The following is a 21,857-nucleotide window of genomic DNA, read 5'->3' as shown; positions in this document are numbered from 1 at the left end:
CTGGTCTACTTTAAACCCTGACATTCTGGTTCACCCAGAGATCCAAAGTTGTTCTCATATGCTACTCTGCATTAATAAGTGTCAAGAACTTATTCATGTAGCCTAAATGTGGCTGATTGGCTCTAGTATGACAAGACTCAAAATGTGTCAAACCCTTCACACAACAGTGATGTGTTAACAGCAACAGCAAACATCTGTGTGACTTTTTGTTTCAAAGTATTTCTTCAGGAGGAAAAAGTGAGGCTTGTCATTATTTATCATAAAGCTCACAGGAGCTATGAGTACAAATTGTTTTCCTAAGTAGCACCTTATACATCCTTATAAGCCAGATGGTTGACCGCCAAAGTTTTTCATTTTTTTTTTAAGGATTTTCTTTTTTATTTATTATATATACAGTGTTCTGCCTGTATGTCTGCCTACAGGCCAGAAGAGGGCACCACATCTCCTTACGGATGGTTGAATGGTTGTGAGCCACCATATGGTTGCTGGGAATGAACTCAGGCAGGACCTCTGGAAGAGCAGTCAGTGCTCTTAACTGCTGAGCTACCTCCCCCCTCCCATCCACCCGGCCAAATCTTTCACCTAGGAAGAAACAGATAGAAGCATCATTTCAAATAAAACAGACAAGAAACTATTCAAGAGCAAACACCAGGGCCAAATATGAATAAAGCCATCAGTGAAAGAACCAGTGCAGCACGCTGACCTATGCCTGTGAGCTCAGCATTCAGAGCCTGAAGCAGGAGGACTATGAATCTGGGGCAGCCGGGGCTAGAAAGCAAGACCCTGTCTCAAAACAACAACAAAACAAACAAACAACCACACACACATATGTGCCCACAAACATACAACAAAAATCAAGTCAGGCATGGTGGCCCACACTTGTAATCCCAGCATAGGAAGAAGAGCAAAAGGTTATCCTCAGCTACCTAGATAAGCTGGAAACCAGACTGGGCTACATGAGACTATTTCTTTAAAACAACAAAGCCCACCAAAAGGCAGCAAGAACTGGCTTAAGAGTGTTTGAAGAACACAACTGCATGAAAGGCACTCTTAACAAGACTACTGATGCTCTCTTCAGCAAAAGCAAGCTATGTTGTCACCTGAATGCACATCTCACACTTGACAGTAACTAATCTCTTCTGATGTCAATTTCTTCTACTTCTGTCTTAGTGTCTTCTGGTTTTGCTGTAATAAAATATTCTGACAAAAATAACTTGAGAAAGAAAGGGTTTATCTTAGCTCATAGCTCAAGTTACATGTGGTGGTTTCAATGAGAAAGGCTTGACAGGCACATATACTTGAATATTTGGTCACCAGAGAGTGGCAATATTTGAAAAGATTAGGAGGTGTCGACTTGTTGGGAAAAGCGTGTCAATGGGAGTGGGCTTTGAGGTTTCCAAAAGTCCATTCCAAGCCCAGAGTCTCTCTCTTCCTGCTGCCTGCAGATCTGGATATAGAACTCTCAGCAACTTCTCCAGCACCATGTCAGCCTGTGTACTGCCATATTCCCCGTCATGATGACAATGGACTAAACTCTGAACTGTAAGCCAGACCAATTAAAAGCTTTCCTCTATAAGAGTTGCTGTGGCCATGGTGTCTCCTCACAGCAATAGAAGACTCACTAAGACAGTACAGTTCATCATGGCAGAGGCGACAGGGCAGCAGAAGCTTGAAATAGCTGATCCTATTTCATCACAATCAGAAAACAGAGGGATTGAAACAATAAAGTGTGTACTTGTAAAACTCCAAAAAAAAAGAAAACAGAGGGATTAATGTGCACATGCAAGAATGTCTCTGCCCATAATTAAGATAGGTCTTCCACATCCACTAACATGATCAAGACAATCCCCTACAGGTGTGCCCAGAGATCTATTTCCCTGGTGACTCTAGATCCTGTCAAGGTGACAATTAACATTAACCAACATAATTTTTAAATAAAGATGAGTGAGGCCAACATCACTGGGCCATCTCAAGTACTACAGTAAAAGTGAGTGAGTAATGGACAAAGTATTACACAGATAGCAAGAGTGTTCTGATATACCACTAACAGTTCAGATAAGATTCTGGCTAATTTCTTCCCCCAAAATCTTCCAAACTAGGGCAAAGGCACAGATTTTCAGAATAGCATTCCAAATGGTCTGAGGAGGATAAAAAAAATGCTTCAATGAAATCTATGTGTTTTGGGTCCTTTTTCACATAATGGAGTGCTTCTCAATTATAGAACAAAATAAAACACCACATATCATTTATAGGCACTTAATTAATTCCGAGTAGTCATAGTTATGTCAGATAATCTCTAATGTATGTGTCACATACTAATTCCTCACTTCATTTACAAATATGTCACCGGGTGGTGGCGGCAAATGTCTTTAATCCCAGCACTTGGGAGGCAGAGGCAGGCCTGGTCTACAGAGCAAGTTCTAGGACAGCTAGATCTGTTACACAGAGAAACCCTGTATTGAAAAACAAAACAAACAAACAGATGCCAATCTCTCTCAATCTCTCTCTCTCTCTCTCTCTCTCTCTCTCTCTCTCTCTCTCTCTCTCTCCTGGGTTTCATATAGCCCAGCTGAGCCTCAACTTCAGTATGTAGCAGAGGATGATCTTGAACTTCTGATCCTTGTACCTTCACCTCTTGAGTGCTGGGATTATAAGTGTGCACCACCGCATCCAATTGTGGTTCTGGGGATCAAACCCAGCGCCTCACACATGGAAGGCAAACATTCTACTGATTTAGTAGGGTTTTTTTTTTTTTTGTCATTTCAAATAGGACATCCCACAGCCCTAAGATCTGGTATCTTGTCCAAATAAATACTTTCAAAATAGTGACTGTTCCAACCACTTTATGAGGTAGCATATCAGTCAAGACGGTGTGCTGTGGAGCCATTTCCCAGGCTAGTTTTGAATAAAGTAGTTTTACTGTGATGGCTAAAGTAAACTGTCAACTTGACACCATGTAAGAGCCCCTGGGGAAGTAGACTCAATGAGAAACTAGACTATGATGGTCTGCAGGCATGTCTGGGACTGCTACCTTGGCTGCATTAACTGATCTGGAAAAGCATGCCCACCATTGTGCACTTTCTCCTAGGAAGGGAGTTTTACACTAAGAACAGAGGGAGCATGCTGAGCATTCTCATACATGCATCAATTCTCTGCTCTCTGGTCCTGACTAACTATGGGTGTAATGTGACCAGTTCTCCCAAGCTCCTGCTGATTTAAATTCCCTGTCAGGATGGTCTGTAACCTGGAATTGTGAGCCAAATAAATTCTTTTTCTCTTGTTTTTGTCACAGTGTTTAACTGTGAACACTCCATGTGCACTGGTCACCACCCTTTCAGTTCTGTTTAGTGCTTTCTTCATGATTCAGTGGAGTTAGTTTCTATTTACTGTAAGGGTCAGTTAGTCCAGAGAATGATGGCATGCATGATGTCAGGCATTAATATTCTGCTGAATGTCAACTTCTGTCTGCTAGAAGTGAACAATCTTGCTGTAGATAAATTTTTTCCTATATTCTAGAATACATGCAAATTTGAGAGCTTTGTCTGTGTCTTTAAAATTCAAACACACATAATACCCTTAGGCAGCCAAATCATATTATACGATACAAGATTTCAACATTCCGGCATACTGCCAGAGCTTAATGGCCAGTCAGACACAAAGTAAGGAAATGGGTCTGCATTAAACCTACAAATACATCAACAATCAATAATCTAGTATTACAGGAAAAATATGATGTGCCCTTTAAATTGCTTCTAGCATCATCCTTCTAACTCAAGCTCTGTTTCAGAAACAAGAAAAGATGATCAAACAGGACGTTGTACACAAGCTACTGTGCACAAGTGCAGAACTTGTCATTCTGAACTAAAAGCTGCTCCTGGTTCACACACGAGTCTAACTGTGCACCTATAGGGCACACACAAGTCTATCTGTGCACCTATAGGGCACACACAAGTCTAACTGTGCACCTATAGGGCAGCAACCTGGGAAATAATAGGCTGTGCTTTGCACAGTAAATTAAACTGACAGCTCAGCAGGCAGAAAAAGACACCAAGGAGGCAGCACCTGCAGTACACCTCTGCCCAAACCCAGCAGGGCTCTGCATTATAGTTTGTTGTCCAGCTTTTTACTCAGTCAACGCTATTTTACAGTTTAGTTTCTTGGGGAAAAAAAAAAAAAAAGCAGGACCTACCAGTGCTTGCTGTGTAAGTTTGAGGACCAGGGTTCAGATCCCCAGGACCCACACAAAAATCTGGGTTTAGCTATGAACACACCTGTAAGCCCGCCCCACCACTGTTAGGACAAAGACAAGTGGATCCCGGGGGCTTACTGGCCAACACCCCGGCCCCAGTTCAGTGAGATCCTGTCTCAGGGGAGTAAGGACATCCAATGTCCTCTGGCTTATGCCTGTACAGATGTATGTGCCTATATACACATACAGTTTAAAAAAAAAAAAAAACTTAAATTAAAAAAAAAGAAAATAAGATGGTATATCTTTCTCAAAATATTTAAGGTGTGAAAACAGTTTATTAAGAAAGGATAAAATGGAGATAAGTTAGTGAGCAAAGGCAAGAGCACACGCCTAGTTTTTCCTCCTTAAAACACACCTTGAAAATCTAATTCTTTAATTATCCTAGTCTATAAATGAAACTCAAAACCTAGGGGGCTAAGACCATAGTACAGTCAACAGACTGGAGTGAAAATCTAGCTCTGGGGACTCTAGGTTCCTATCTGGAGAATGGAGTTGACAGCAAACATCCATCTGTCTCAGTGGGTGAGTGGGAGATTAGGGAGAAAGCCCAGAAAGTGCTGCCATGTGGACAAAATAAATGATCAGCTTTGCTACTCTGACATTAGCTACAGTAAAACAACACAGGGATTTAAACTTGCCTTTGACCTGCACTTTCCTATACAGGAAGGAGGGCAAGAGAGAGGCAGGCAGAACTATCACATTACTCAAAGTACAAGCAGAAGAGTATTTCTCTGCTAATGGCTTACTCCTAGTCTGTAGAAGGTAAGTGCAAAACCTGAGAACAGAGGCTGAAAACCTGGCTCAGCTGTTAAGAGCACTGGCTACTCTTGCAGAAGACCTGGTTCTCAACACATGGCAGTTCACAACTGTCTCTAACTCCTGTCTCAGGGAATTAAAAATCCTCTTCTGGCCTCCATGGGCACCAGGCATACATGTGGTGCACAGACATAAACCAAGAAAAACACTCCTATATGTAAAATAAGATAAATAAACCATGAATACAGTTAGAAAGTTTTATAGCAACTAACAGCAATTTTATCACTACTGAACCTAATTTTTTAAAGCAGAGCTTGTATTTTTATGTCTTCATTTTTCTAATAATTCATTTTTATTGTATTTTATAAAAGTATCAGCTGAGTGTGGTGGAACTTTAATCCCAGCACTTGGGAGGTGAGACAGGTAAATCTGTATGAGTTCAAGGGTAGCCTGTAGAGAGTTCCAGATCAGCAGGGGCTTCACAGTGAGATCCTGTCTCAAAACAAACAAACAAACAAACAAACGAATAAACAAATTTCTAAATCTGAGATGAATCAGGAGTGCGGGGAGGGGATGATCCGCAGCTTTGAATGACTAATGGCCACCACATTTCTTCAACGCTAAGACATCTACAATAGCTTGGGGCCTCATCACAAAACCAACTGCCATTATAAATGATCATAAACCTTCAAGGTCCATCAGTCCCTGCTCATTTAGAGGCCAGCCCTGCTGTGACAGCTTGACAGACCCTGAGTATGGGAGTGTCCAACAGAGGAGAGTGCTCAGAGAATAGTACAGCCTTGTACTCTGCTTCCTTGAGGAAATTAAGTATATCATAAACTCATAAATTAAGTATATCATAAGCATATGGTAGTCTGCCTGCTTTAAGATAGCAACTGCATTTTTAGAAGCAATAGTGGAACGCATCCCTCATATCCTTCTGCTCATGCCGTTCTAACTAATAAGTCAAATTAAACAATAATAAAACTTAGTTAGCAAATCCACAGTCCACTTTGGAGTCTGTTGACCTGAACACCACCCCCTCGTTTTAGATATTAAACACACAGTCCAGTTCTGATTGTAAAAATGTTTTAGGAGACAAGGATTCTTTTTGTGAAATGTCTTGGTAGCTGTGCATTGCATTAAGCGCCCCAGGTTTCTGAAAAGCACCGGCAGGCTATTCTGTCTCACAATCACTCAGGTCTAGCCCTTCTGTCCTCTAGGATAACCAAAGTGCCTTGTGGGCCTGTGCCTATCCCGTCCAGGATGACAGTAGCAACTTGCCCTTAAACAATGTTGAGCTTCTCCACACTTAAGCCCAGAATGGAAGCTGGGCATCTGTGAAGCAAAGAAATGCTTTAAGCAGCAGCAAAGCACCTGGTTCTGTGTCAGAGCATGCTGCCCTTCCACTCTCAGCTTCAGTTTAGCACCAAACTAACAAGGAAAAGCCTCTGCAGTCAGAGTTCCTCTCCACTCTTCACATGGTAGGCAGGTGGGGACACCAGCGACCTAGGCCCCAAGGTTTGTAATTATCGAGCCATACTTTGCAACTGTCATCAGCCAAACAAAGGCACATCAGGCTGCAACCTGAAAAGCTCTGAATCGAACATCCCCAAATGGAAATAAGATCGATCACAGAGCACAGTGGTAGACCAACGTGGTACACAGGGTCAAGGGCTGCCATCTGAGAAGGGTTGCCAATGCTTGAAAAGGTTTTAATTCAAATCATATCCATTCTAGTGTCAAATAGTTGAGAAGATAAAAGAACATGCTCATTTCTGATTTCTGAACCAAGCCATTTTAAGATTCTAGGCCAAGACGACAACCTGTGCTCCCCAGCTCCAGGAAGCTGATGCATCAAGGGATATCGGCAGGTTAAGAGTGCTAATGAAGAAGGAAGGGATGCTTCAGTGCCAGTTCAAAGGTACAGCCCAGCCAGTAACTGCCCTGCTCTATTCAGATGTCAGATAAATATTTTAGCAGTGGGCTTGTTCCAAGATATTCTTACAGAACTATTCCAACTTCGTTCTTCTTTAAGGTGGTAATTGATATTCTCCTGCTCACTACAGGATATAAGAAAACCCTGCGAAGACAAAACAGCCTGTCATTTCCTGCTTGTTCAGAACACATTCAGCAGCCATTTGCTTGCTTGTTCTGAAAGCCTAGCGTTCAGAAGCTACTGTGAATGGATAAATAAAAGGACTGGAATTTTATACTCCTGGCTTACAGAAAAGCAGTTTTCACATTTTCCACAAACCCAATTTGACTCCAGAAGTTACAGTCTTTAATTCCATTCACTGAATAATGTAATTGTACGCTGCCACCAAACCATAATGGCTGTCATTTCTCTGATCACAAGCAGGCAGAACAACATAATCGTTTCAGTTCTCTACCAGCTAGTATTAATACACTTAACTATAAACACAAAACAGGATGAACACTAGCCTGCCTCTGTGAAGACACTATTTTTATAGTTTACTGGGTTTTGCTAACTGTGAGATTGACACTAGGTCAAGGTTTGGTATCAAGGACAGCAAATATTATTGAACATGTATTATTCCATGTAAACATGGAAGCCACTATGTTCACACATGGAACAAAGCCTTGCCTAACTTCTGTCCCTGAAGCAGAGCTGGGATAGAAGAGATGTAAGCTTGGCTAAAAGCAGTTCAAATGCCATGCTCACATCTTGGTCTAAAATGTACCTGGTATTCCAGAAAAGAGTTTCTCTCCAACAAATAGATCCTGGATACTGCTACACTCAGACTCATCTGCTAGTGAGCCTAAAAGCACTAACCACAGGCTACATCAGGAACAGGAGAGGCAGCTGCTTTAAGCTAGGAAAAGACAAGGTTCAAATGTTCACTAAAGTCCTCTATGATCAGAGCTGGGAGGTGGCTCGGTGGTTAAGAGCACTGACTGCTCTTGCAGAGGACCAGTGGTCAGTTCCCAGCACCCACGCGGCAGCTCACAACCTCCTGAACTCCTATTCCCAGCGACCTGATGCACCCTTTTGGCTCTATGTACATGACGCACAAACAGACATACAGGCAAAATACTCATATATAACATTTTAAAAAAATGTTTTTAAACCTCTACAATCTTAAAAGAAAGGTTACCATGAACTTTCCATAGACGCCTTATAGTTGGGAGAAATACAGTAAAAAAGATTAATAAACACAAATGCTTACCTAAAAACTTTCAACCACAGGGTACATGAAATAGTCTTACGTTTTCCTATTACAAGAAAATATGTAGAGAACAAAAAGTCCTATTTCTTCATTCCACAGTCCTTCAATTCAAATTTTCCAATCACTTAGTCTAGTTTAGATTACCATTTTGGTGCAGAAAAACTTGTTGTTCAAGCACATGGAGCATGGAAGAGCGAGACAGAAGTCAGGTGTGTCATGTCTACTCAAACCATTCTCAGAATTGTAGAACAAATGGTCAGAATGCACATGGATGTAAATCTTATGAATGAACCTCATCTGCCTGTAAACTTCCTACAGCAACTCTTCTAAACCTTAGATTCTAGATACAGATGAAAAGCAAAGAAACTCATTTCTTCAAAAATAGTCCTAGAACTGGGTGTGGTGACACTGAGAGGCAGAGGCTAGTCTGTTGTACACAGTAAGCTCCAGGCCAGCCAATGCTATACACAGTTGAGACTTTCACAAAAAAACAAGAATCCTAGAGCCTAGCAACTTAGCTGCAACCCACGAGAAACAGAGGAAGGAAGATCTTAAGGCCAGCCTGGAGTATAGAGCAGGTCTGTACCAACAAACAATAGCAACCACACACACACACACACACACACAGAGCAGTCAGTCCTAGTGCTAAGACATGGCTTGCCCACTCTGACTGTACTTCCCCCCTCAACTAATTCAGACTAGAGGAGTTTCCAGACGTACTTCTTTGCAGAATTAATATTTACCCAGTAATGTTCCCAAAGAGCTGCTACTACTCATGCCAATCACTCTGGCAAATCCAACTCTTTCTCCAGCAAACTGCACAGAATTTCGGCAACCTGTTCCAAACACACAATTAGTGAGCACCAGAGCTTCTTTCCTCTGTCATGTTTGTATAGCTGTGTTTAAATGGTAATGTCTCTTTCTTAAGACAAGAAGTCAAAAGACAAACTGAAAACAACAATTTGGATGATAAGGGGTTACAGCACTGATTCATTTTTAAACTCACAAAGACATTGAGTTTTTCTTCTCACTGTTTAAAAAATAAACTGAGTGGTCTGAGCACACTCTACATTTCCAAGAACAGAAAAAAAGAAAGAAAACAGTGAATATTTTATCATAAATACAGTGTGGTAAGCAAATGGCTTAACAAGCATCTCTACACCAAGGCTGTACATGTGACATATTAGCTTTCCTGATTTAATTTTCTCATGATAATGTATCCTTTATTGAATACTTGCTTTTTCTCTTTACTCTTACAAAACATAACCTGCTAATTAAGGCGTATTATGAAGTTGGAGGTTAGCATGGACTACATAGCAGTACCAGAAGACCAAAGGCTACCCTGCAAACCCCTACAAAATGAAGAAATGGGGAACACTCTCTGGGTTTCATGTTTTATAAGCAGCAGACTATTAGCAACTGAAAGGTCTGGGCTGAAGGCTTTCCAACATGTAACTGTTTGCTGACCCGTTTGGACAGAGGCATGGCACTGAACTCGGGAATCGAGATGTGCTGGCCTTGCTGGCCTACTCTCGAGGACAGCTAGCACTGAAGTGTCCAGCTCCGGCACTCTCCATGGAGTGCAGCTGAAGATGTCATGATCCTAAGTGAAAGGTTCAGCCTTCCTGGCACTAAAGGTGTACTGGGGTGAAGAGTGCTCCCCAAAAAGAAATGCTCAAATCCTAACCCTGTGAACTTGTAACCATTATCTTCCTTGGAAATTGGGTCTTTGTAGATGTGACTAAACTAAAGATCTCAAGAGGAAGTCCAATGCATCCAATGAATGCACCCGCCTTTCCTGTTTTCAACAGGGCTTTAAGATGAGTCTTGTGAACTGACATGGTAATTTCACTGACAAGAGAAAGGAAAGGTAGACTGGACACCAGGAAGAACCTATAAATACAGAGTGTGAGAAAGAGACACTGCCACAAACCAAGAATGAGAAACCACCAAAACCTGGAGGAGATTCATTCTCCCCTAGAGTTGAGGAGGGGACACAATGGTGCCAATAATTTGATTTCAAATTTCAGAACTCAAAAATGTCAAAGAATAAGTCCCCATTGTTTTAGGGCACCTATTAATACTAGTTTCTGGTAATTAGGTTCAAACACTGAAATGTTGATCTAATGCCATTTAGAAATAATGCAATTCCCATTTTTATGGCCTAAACAGACTATCTCTGTATAGTCTTATTCAAATATACATGCAATATAGTGAAAAGCCCAGAACACAACTGAAACCATACTATGTAATTACATAATTCATGAGATCTGTTCAGATCATGGTGAAGACATGCAATCTGCCCTTAATGGTTTTTTGTTTGTTTGTTTTTCTTTCTTTCTTTTTCTGGTCAAGACTGAACCAAGCAAGTGGATCTCTGTAAACCTTGTGCCTAGTTCAGTACAGTCAATTCAGCAGTATGTCCTATTACATTATTGCTCTTACACAAATTTGTAGTCCTTCTTTATGATTGTTTCCAAAAAATAAAATCAATAAACATCTTCAAAAATTCTATTAAGTATCATTCATATGTATATTTAAGTGGTTTCCAAGACATATTACCATTGCTGGCCACAGCAACTTTTTAAAAATGTATTCTCAATGCATGCCTAATCACTGATTAGGACAAACAAAACAGTAAAAACAAAACCCATATTAATTTCAAGCTCCACTAGAAACAGAAGGAAATGTAATCAATGTTTACCAAATAAAAAGAGAAAGTATGCCCACAGAAAAATGCCTTGTGAGCTTATAAGCTCATAACTTATAAAGCTATGAGCAGCGAGGTCCTGACCAGCACCTGTCAAGACAGTGTGCCAGCCTTTCCTTTCATGACAGGGTGTTCAGGATCTTATAAACAGACATGACAGTTCTACTCTAACACCTGGCATGCGGGGTTATAGTACAGTACATTCATGTCCAAAAAAATTCACTATTTTAAAAACAAAAGTTCATATATACAATACAAAAGTCAATCAAGCAGGATGTAGTGACTCACTTGTAATTCTATCAGGTGTATGATATATGAACGACAGACCACCAACTATACTTGACTTCTTTCCAAGCAACTGAAGATATACAATTTTACTGTTATCCTCACCAGAAGAAAGAGAGAAAGGACGAGCATTCAGTGCTAAGAATGGCACTACATTAATCAGGCTCCAACATGATACTGCTAGACTAACATAACAAGTGAGCATAAATCAGTGGTTCTCAACCTTCCTAATGCTATAATCGTTTAGTACAGTTCCTCATGTTGTGGTAACCCCCAAACATAAAATTATCTTTTTCTACATCATAACTGTAATTTTGCTACTGTTATGAATCATAATGTAAATATCTGATATGCAAGATATCTGACACGGGACCCCTATGAAAGAGTCATTTGACAACCCCCAAAGGGGTGCAAGTCACAGGCTGAGAACCATTGACATAGATCAACTGAGCCACAAATTGTAATTAAAACCATCAACTTACTACTGATAAACTTGAGTCAAAAGCCCAGTTCAAAGTCTTTTCAGGTCAAAGCTGTAATTTTCTTCTTTCTTGGCAAGAAGAAGTTTACAGTAGCTTAACACTACCAAGTCTAGACTTTTCTTCAGATCTAATTAATGAATTCCCAGTTATTTTGGGGGTGGAGGGTGAGACGAAAACCCAGTCAGTGAAGCACCTGCCTTGCAAACACGAGGGCCTGAATTCAGGATCTCCATAACCCACATAAAAAGTTGCAAAGGTGGGTATGCCCATACTCAGCAATGGGAGAGTATAGACATATAATCAGAGATGGGAGGCAGAGAAAAGTGGGTTCCCAGAAGCTCACAGGCCAAGCAGTCTGTTTTATGTGGTCAATGTCCAGGCCAATGATAGATTCTTTCTCAAACAAAAGGTAAAAAGTACCTTAAAAAAATACCTAAGGTAGTCCTCAGTCTTCACATATCTGTAACTTCCAAAATCACATACATGTAGGCAAACACACTGGAACATACACATAATTGTACTGGATTAAATATTTTGCATTATTTATTTATTATGTATACAATGTTCTGCCTGCTTGTATGCCTGCAGACCAGAAGAGGACACCAGATCTCATTACAGATGGTGGTGAGCCAACTTAGGGTTGCTGGGAATTAAACTCAGGACATCTGGAGAGCAGCCAGTGCTCTTAACCTTTGAGCCATCTCTCCAGCCCAACATTTTGCATTTTTAAAGCTATTCTGGCAAAACCCAAATAAGAGAGGAAATTCTAAAAACTAAAGCAACTTTAGTTTTTTTTTGTTTGTTTGTTTTTTGCTTGAAATATAGATATTTTTTTTGAAAGTAATTTTATTAAATTATAAAGAGTTTCCATTTACACCCCTCCTCCCAACGCCCTCCCACTCCCCCCCCTCCCTCTTCTCCTCCCTCTTTGTCCCCAAGGGCAGTCAGGGTCTCCTGCCCTGTGGGAAGTCCAAGTTCCTCCCCCCTCCCTCCAGGTCCAGGAAGGTGAGCATCCAAACAGACTGGATCCCAAAAATCCAGTATATGCAGAGGAAACCAGTCCCAGTGTCATTGTCAATGGCAACTTTAGTTTTAAAGTTCAAAGATTTCCCTACACAAGACTAAAACTCACAGCAATAATCATTTCAAATTAAGAAATTCTTTCTGATGTGACTTAGCATACATTGCTGGGAAACCATCTAACAGTGCTGAAGGAAGATGTTCTTACATTAAGCAAACGACTAGATATGTTGATTATTCATAGTATTTGAGTTCTATTCCATTCACGCCACATCATCAGTACTAAAGTATTATCATAGAGCACCAGCAGCTGCACTTCAGATTAGGTAATGTTTGTTATAAAAGCAAAATAAAAATAAAAACTTCCGGATTTTCATATTTTGGGAACATATCAATAACCAAAGAAATCATGAACATCAGTAATTTCTAGTCTCCCCTCAAAAGAATAGGTTTCCAAATTAGAACAATTCTGAAATGTAGTCGCCAGATGCACTATCATGGGTCTTAAAAGGATTTTGGAATACAGTATCAATTTAGGCCCAGCTCAAAGAGAACACAATTATCACCCATTTCTTCCTGGACTTGTCTTTTTATTTCAAAGGAAATCCTTATTTCAAAAGAAATCAAGGCAGGTGGGGGGCATAAAATCCCCACTACTCAAGAATTGGAGGACCATGATCACCTGAGGCTAGACACTACAAGAGTGGATCCCATCTCAAGTAAACAAACAAAAACAGGAACAGGCAAACCAATGCAAACAGTACAGCCTACACAAAACAATCAAACTAGGTTTCGCCTTAACAAGCTTACAGCAGTTTCTGATTAGATAAAATAGCAATCAGCAGCTAGGGGCATGTCAGGCTCATGAGACTGGGGTGCTCTATTAGGCCATTTCCTGGTATCACTAATGCAGCCAAATATTTCCTGGAAATCACTGAGCTGATTTCAGTAAAAAGTACTTTAAGCTCCAATACAAGCAAGATGTAAAAAGAAATGTGAACAACAAATAGTAAAATTATCTGAATCTAGTAAACCAGGCAAGAGAAACTTAATGACTCCTGTCTCTGCACCTTGGATTAAGCCCAAGGCAGTAAAATCTGTTTTCAAACCAGAATTATCTAAAAAGTACAGGATGGAATTGCTTTCTTAAATTTACCCACAAAGAGTACTCTGAAAACAACCCAATGATCCCCCTCTGTATCTCCAAACCTGAGTCTCCTGTTCTTTTAGCATCTGAGTAAGAAGAAAACTGATAAAGAAAGTGGCAGTCTTAATTCAGTGGTGAAGAAAGGGCCAAGGCCTATGGCCTGGGTACATGCTCCAGGCTGCGCTTGCAGCTGGCAGCTCTTACCTGAATGTCTGTGTCCTTCACAGGCTCAAGAGGTTCAAAAGTGGTCGCTGCACTCAGACTCTCCAATCTCTGGGAGATGTGGGATATGTCAAGTCCCCGTGACCCGAGAAGAACTGATCTATATGGGGATGTAGGACAGAAAGACAAAGAGGGGAAGTAGTATTAGGGTATGTAGTACATGCCATAAAATACTAGAGCTGTTTTCATTCAAAACCTCCTATTTGGAGTAGAAGGAAGAGGCCAGAGCAAATGGTAGAGCACCTAACTAGAACACTTCCATCTTCTGGCCGGGTCCTATTGTACAGCTGGTTTCTTACCTGCCCATAAAGGTCTAGGAACTGAAACAGCAGACACACACTGCATTTGGGAATAAGATATCCAATCTAGTAATGACTGAATTAGAGGGAGAACCTCGTTATTGAATGGAATAATACTAACACCAAACACCTTTAGAAACCCCTTGAGATAAATGCAATTATTTAGCCCTAGATCTAGAATACAAATCCTTCATTGCCACTCCATGTTTAACAGCTTCTGAAGAGAAAGTTGGTAAAGCACATTTTAACTTCAGGAGTAGCGGGCCCAAATGCTAATTGAGGAAACCAACTATCTGGAGTAGCAGATAACTCACTCAGGGGCAGTCAAAACAGAATCAAAAGCTAGTTCTGCATGGCTTGTATTCAAAACTCAGGTACCATGCCACTGAACCTTCAAATCCCCTCTCTTTTGCTTAGCCAAGAATACAGCTGTTTTCTGAACAACAAAAGCTTCTGAAGAGAAATGAGAATATTCATTTTTCCTCTTTAGACAACAAAACAATGAACAAATTTAAAATACAAAGTAAACCAGGAAACTATACATCAGTTAGAAAGGCTAAAGGAGAGGACTGAAAGCTTGAGGCTAATCTGGGCTATAAAAGAGCCCTTCTCTCAAAAGTCAAAACAAAAAAACAACAGAGCTTCCCTAATATCTAAAGCTCTTTGAAAGAAAGAAACTTGGGCAAGTTAGTTCAGCTTTTCGAAGATTTATTTTTATTTTTATCCACTGATGTGTGCACAAATGCCACGTATACACCAGTGCTCTGGAAGGTCGCTGGATCTCCTGGAGCTGGACTCACAGGCCACTTGACATGACATGGAAGCAAACCCAGGTCCTCTAGAGGGCCAACCAGTGCTTTCAACCTCTAAGCCATCTCTCCAGCCCGTTGTAGAATAATCATTCTGTATTCTGTGAACATGTACTGCTCTCACTATTAATAAAAAAACTGGCTGATAGCTGGGCAGGAAGAAATTGGGTGAGATGGCCTGACATGGAGAGAATGCTGAGAGGAAAAGGCAGAGTCTGAGGAGTTGCCAGGAGAAGCAGGGAGAAGCAAGATGAGCATGCCACACTGAGAAAAGGTACCGAGTCACATGGCAAAGCATAGATAAGAAATATGGGTTAATTTAAATGTAAGGGCTAGCTAGTGACAATCCTGAGCTATTGACTGAACATGTGTAATTAATATTAAGTCTTCATGTCAGTTATTTGGGAGAGGCTCCCAGGACAAGAAAACTTCGCCTACACCAGGTGTATGTTTGTGTTTTTGGAAGTTTTGCTTTTGTGCCTTTCAATTCAAGAAACAGAAAATGTGCCTCCATGTCTACATTTATCAGATTACCATTTTTGTATTGTGATTTGGTACCCCAAAATGTCACCAATGAAGTATGTTTTTACCTTGAGTAAGAGGTTAGAAAGTCAGAGCAAATGAGACCCAAGATGATGATGATGGGGATGGAAAGGGAGGAAGGGAGGCTGCTGCTGCTAAGGCATTTGAGCCCACACATATTACCTATGAGTAAAAGTCAAGATTTTCAATCACAATCTAACAGTTTTCTCAGAGAAGAAAAAGGGGTGCCCTATGCCTAACTGTATTCTGGCAAAAATGATAGAATAAATTATGCTAATTCAGACAGTTCTTCCCTGTAGACTATTGATTTCTTTGGGTCAACTAGGACACCATCCCTGAGGCTTCCCTTCTAGGCTGACATATCTGACATCTCTCTCCTAACAGTCCTTCTACAGTGCTTCTCACCTAGTTGCACATCAGGATCACCTACACAGACTTCTTCCCAAAGACTTAATCTGATTACTCCTGGGCAAAGAAAAACATTAGTATAACACTAACTCCCTCCTTTTGCAACAGTTCTACTGATACGAATTTGCTTACCACAAAGTTCATCAGTTATAGTTTATGTACAATTTAGTTATTTAAATATCTTCGTATAGAAGTATATGACCATCACCATCAGCAATTTTAGAATATTTTCATTATCCCCAAAAGAAAGCCCTATCATGAGAAATGCTTCCCCTTTCACCTGTGAGACCTTGACAACGCATATAAATGGAAAAATACTATAGTCTTTTATGACTGGTGTCTTTCTCTTAGTGAAATGCTTTTGAGGGTCATCTACCCAGGGTAAATATTAAAAATTCATTGTATTTTATACCATACCACATTTTATGTATCCATTTATGTAACATGAGGGGCCAGCTTGTTGGGGTATCTGTCCTGCCCTGTTCCCCCAGCTTTTTAGTCCCAGAGAAAATCACACAAAGAAACCTCTATAAGTTATAAAGCTGATTGGCCCATTAGGTCAGGCTACTTATTAGCGAACTCTCACATCTTGATTAATCCATTTTTCTGATCTATTTTAGCCATATGGCTCTGTACCTTTTCAGCTGGCAGATCACATCCCTCTGCTTCGGTGAGCTGGGCAGGAGTGGGAAGAATCAACTTCCTCCTCCCCAGAATTCTCCTGTTCTCCTTGCATCATTTCCACTTCCTGTCTGGTTTCCCTGCCTACACCTCCTGCCTGGCCAATCAGCGTTTATTTAAAACATGATTGGCAGAATACGGACAATTCTCCCGCACAACATTTATCCAATCAGTGGGCATTTGGGCTGCTTCTAAGGTTCTCACTCTTGTAAAAAATGTGGCCCAAAACACCTACACACAGGTTTTGCCTGAATGTTTATTTCTCTTAGATACAGACCTTGGAGTAGAGCTGTTGGATTAAATAAGAATTCTGTTCAGTCTTGTGAGGAACTTGGGCCATTTTCCGAAGTAGCTACACCATTTTGTATCCCCACCAGGAATACACAATTTCCACACCTTACCCACACTTCCTTTAAGACTATACTATCCTAGTCAGTCTCTCTTTTCTGGCTATTATTTTTTTTAAAAAAAATTTGATTAGAACACAAAATTAAAATATTGAATTTCTTTGTACCTATCACTCAGCTTCAACAATCCACAGGATATGATCAATCCTATCCCACTTGTTCTACCTATTTTCCTCTACCACTCAGATTATTTTGAAATAGATTATGGTAGATTGAAGATACTTTCCAATTGTTTCATAATTTAAAAATCTGTGTTCATCTGAAAGAATGCCAAATAAGACCTTGTGGATGACTGGGATGTTTTCTAAATCTTTTTTTCCTTTATAGGTTTTCCCCTCCATCTCATTTTTTTCCCGTCTAATTTCTTTGTGGAAGAGTTTGGATGTGCCCTGTAAAACAATGTAACTCATATTCAATTATACATATGAATCACCTGATTTGTTAAAATGCTGGTTTTGATTCAACAGCTCTGGGATAGAGCCTGATGACAATCACTTCAAAGAAAATTTTGTGGTTGTCACTTATAATTACTGATATAAAGAGTATATTTAGTGCAGCAAAGATAAATTCAAAGCAAGTGCTAAAGGTCTGACTAGAGGCAGGAGCCACTGTTTTGTTGCTGCTATTTGTTCTGGTCACACTTCCATCAAGAGGTATGGACTTCTGCAGGCACTGGTGCCCACTGCTTAGATGCAGCTGTTCCTTATGGGCTTAAAAGGTAGAAATAGCTCTATTTCTACCTTTATGCTGACATCAACTACGCGACCACCCAAATGATAAGCTGGTTATCTAGTGTCCTTCAACATGACTGATTTTTAGTTTAGTATCATCATAATCTTATAAACTGAAACACATTTGATATGCTTCATCCTACTGCATTTTTACAGGGTTTTATTTTTAAAGATTTATTTCTATTTTATGTCTGAGTGTTTGCCTGCATGTATGTCTATGCACCACATGTGTACATGATGTCATGAAGGCCAGAAGAGGGTGTCAGATCCTCTAGAACTAGAGTTAAAGATGGTTGCGAGTTGCTGCCATGTGGGTGCTGGGTCCTCTGAAGAGCAGCCAGCCCTCTTACTGTTGAGCCATCTCTCCAGCCTCCCAATGCATGTCATGTTCTTTGATTGCCCAAATTGTCTCATCTTGAGCCAGTAGAACCCTCTCCAAGTTTGTTTCTAAGTTTTAAAGTTTGATGTTATTTTATGGTGTCAGAGTATGGGGCTTTGGGGCTTACGCAGGACTTTCCATACATTAAACCACCACTCACGTGTATAGGTGCTGCCTTCTGAGCTCTTTCTGAAATGACTCCAGGAAGTCTCTATGACTTTGCTACCTGACACAGCAAGGTGTTTCGTGTGTGTCTTATGTAAACAGAGCCCAGGGATCAGCTAACTCTCCAAACAGTCCTAGTTACCGTTAAAGAAATTTATAGATAATTCTCTGGGCAACAAGGATTGTGTATTGTTCCCAGGCTTCTTCAACAGCAAAGCTAGAAATGGAGTTTTTGGTTTTGTCAAGATAAATTACAACATGAATTAATATTATTGCTTTCAACTCAAACTCAAGAACAGTGAATATCAGGTTTTCTTTAGATGTGCTAACTGTATCTCCTTCTCACATCCCAAAAGGCTCACTACCATAACTGTTAAAGTGTTCTGGCCTACACAGGAGCTATGGCTCCTGTGCCACGTCTGCCTGCTGCCAGGCATGATAGTTATGAACTAACCCCCTCTGAAATTGTAAACAAGTCCCCAATTCAACGGTTCCTTTTATAATTTGCCTTGCTCACGGTGCCTTCTCACTGCAACAGTAACCCTAACTAAGACACCAATCAATCCACATCCCACATTTCAATCATCTCATCAGATTCTCACAAGCGATCAGACTTGGCCACAATCTTCCTTTCCCAACCATGCCAAGGCCAGGAACTACCTCAGAGCCTAATAAAATCCCCCCTACTAACCAAGTCTAATCGTATTTACCCTGCTCTTCTATAGAAACCATAATGAAAGCTCCTGCACTTGCTCTAGTTGCCTCTTGACTAGGTCTGAGCTATAATCCCAAAAGACACAATCTGATATCACCATAACCCCGAATGCCAAAAAATCTCAAAAGATCAAAATACCAAAAATATAATTCTGGAAAAATTAATTAAAAGAATGTAAAAGAGATACATTGGAGTCAGTCATAATGACACAGAGGTGCATACCTGTAATGCCAGCATTTAGGTGGTAGAGGTAAGAGGATCATCAAGGTCATTCCCCCTGCCCCTCCCCCTTATAGAGGTTGAGGTCAGCCTGGGCTGCTATATGAAACCTTGTTTCAAAAATAACAACCACAGAAGTCATTTATTTGGGGTATGCATATTGTGGGATGTGTGTGTTGAACCTAGGGGTATTTTGTTTGTTTGAGACAGATTGCTATCCAGTTCATGCAGCCCTGGCTGTCCTGGAACGTCTCTGTTGGGACTGAAAGTGTGCACTACCACACCCAGCTAATTTCTCTTTTAAAAGAGAAGTTATTTGAGAAACATATAACAGCATAAGAACATTTCATGGATGACTTTATAAAACATTATGAATAAGCTATATTCAAATGTAAACAAACATATTACAACTGTATGTTGGTATAAATAAGAATGGCTCATATAATTGAATGCTTAGTCATCAGGGAATGGTATTATTTGAGAAGGATTAGGAGATGTGGCCTTGTTGAGGAAGTGTGTCATTAAGGGTGGGCTCTGAAGTTTCAAAAACTCATGCCAGGCCCAGTTTCTTCCTATGCCTGCCTGCAGATACGGATATAAAGCTCTCTGCCATTTACTTCTGCAGTACCATGTGCTCCCATCAGGATGATAAGGAACTAAGCCTCTGAAGCTGTAAGCAAGCCTCCAATTAAATGCTTTCTTTTCTAAGACTTGCCTTGGCAGGTCAGTTGCGGTAGTACACACCTGGAATCTCAGCACTAGGGAGGCAGAGGCAGGTGGATCTCTAAGTTCAAGGCGAGTTTTGTCTACAGAGGGAGTTCCAGGACAGTCAGGGCAACACTGAGAAAACCTGTCTCAGTGAGTTTTTTTCACAGCAATAGAACAGTGACTAAGACAAAATGTAAGAACAGTTATAAGACAAAGTCATATTATAATAGGTCAAAAAAGGTAAAATGTGGGTTTAAGAGATAGCTCAATGATTGGCAGCATTGGCTGCTCTTCCAGAGGATCCTGGTTAAATTCCCAGCACCCACTTGACAGCTCACAACTGTCTGTAACTTCAGTTCCGGGAGATCCAACAACCTCACTTAGATATATATACAAGCAAAACACTAATGCACATAATTATTTTTTAAAAAAAAATCATTTTAGGGCTGGAGAGATGGCTCAGTGGTTAAGAGCATTGCCTGCTCTTCCAAAGGTCCCGAGTTCAATTCCCAGCAACCACATGGTGGCTCACAACCATCTGTAATGAGGTCATGTGCCCTCTTCTGGCTTTCAGGCATACACACAGAAAGAATATTGCATACACAACAAATAAATAAATATTTTAAAAAATCATTTTAAATAAAGGCAAAATATATAAACATATATCAGGGGCTACATATACCAGTTCAGTAGTAGTGTACCTGCTTAGCTTGCATTAAAGCCCTGAAGTCAATCTACAAATATCAAGTAAAAGCATTTTATTCATATAGCACTGTAATTGGCAGCTGGTATACGTGGCTTTTGAACTGAAGTCATATGAAACAGCATGATGGATAACCGATTTTTCTGCATGTTTTTTAAAATTTAATCTGTGACAGATACCCACAAAAGCATCCCCTACTAGTTTTCCCTTCCTCTGTGCTATGCTTCTGTGCTGATTTGGGTCCATAGATATAAATCCAATCTGCACCACACTCATATACAGTCCGCAAATTTGGCAGAAATAATACAAGCAATCAAACTAGTACCACTGTCTTAATGTCTCTCCTTCTACCATGCACCTAATTATTTTTGAGGTAGTTAATAGCTGCTGGCTTCTTTTGGCAATTGTGGCTTTCATTTATTAAAACCTCCTGGAATTTTATCAGCTGAAATGAATGCAAATGCTCACGAATGACGCATTTTTAAGTGAGGTTTTCATCATCACTGCAGTGCAAGTCCAATCCTTTCTCAAGAGCTCGGCTTTGTACCTCTCTCGTGAGGCAGTCTTTCCAACCACCAGGATTATAGTTTGGGGGACTGTGGATTTCAAGGTTTCAACTTTTGAGATTATAGCATTCTGGATCAAGCCCTTCAACAGTATGACCGACCCATCTGGCTCCCCAACAATCCAGTACTCACTTGGTGAGTATAGCTATATGGAATACCATGCCTCCTGTTTTTAGGGATCTGTGGGGAGAAAAAGACCTACTTCATGATAGTCATTTTCCTGTCTGTCTTAACCTTGTTCAATTTAGACAAATCTTAAGTACTTTCAAAGCATTTCCGTTTTTAAAATCAGCAGATATGTACTCTTTCTGGTTGTGAGCCTAGCCTTTAATGGCTCACTCAGTCTTCTCTCCTGTCCGTATCATTTACTCTTTAAAAAAGAGCTTGTGATATAATTTTCTTACTATACAATCCATCCATTAACAGTATAATATTCAGTGGAAACTTTTTAAGTATACTCAG

The 21,857-nt window shown here is 40.4% G+C and overlaps 1 protein-coding gene across 1 annotated transcript in view; it reads right to left on the bottom strand.

The window, feature by feature from the left end:
- The window catches only part of Nup93 (nucleoporin 93), a 98,152-nt gene that overhangs the window by 61,432 nt on the left and 14,863 nt on the right, over positions 1-21,857 (bottom strand). Inside the window, exon 3 of the mRNA XM_048428673.3 lies at positions 14,045-14,162. Within this exon, the coding sequence (XP_048284630.1) occupies positions 14,045-14,162 (118 nt within the window). The remainder of the gene's footprint in view (positions 1-14,044; positions 14,163-21,857) is intronic.

This window comes from Myodes glareolus, chromosome 22 (genome assembly GCF_982192425.1).
Source record: "Myodes glareolus chromosome 22, mMyoGla1.1, whole genome shotgun sequence".
Lineage (NCBI taxonomy): Eukaryota > Metazoa > Chordata > Mammalia > Rodentia > Cricetidae > Myodes > Myodes glareolus.
The sequence above is the reverse complement of the archived record's forward strand: the minus strand, read 5'-3'. Positions and strand labels throughout refer to the sequence as shown.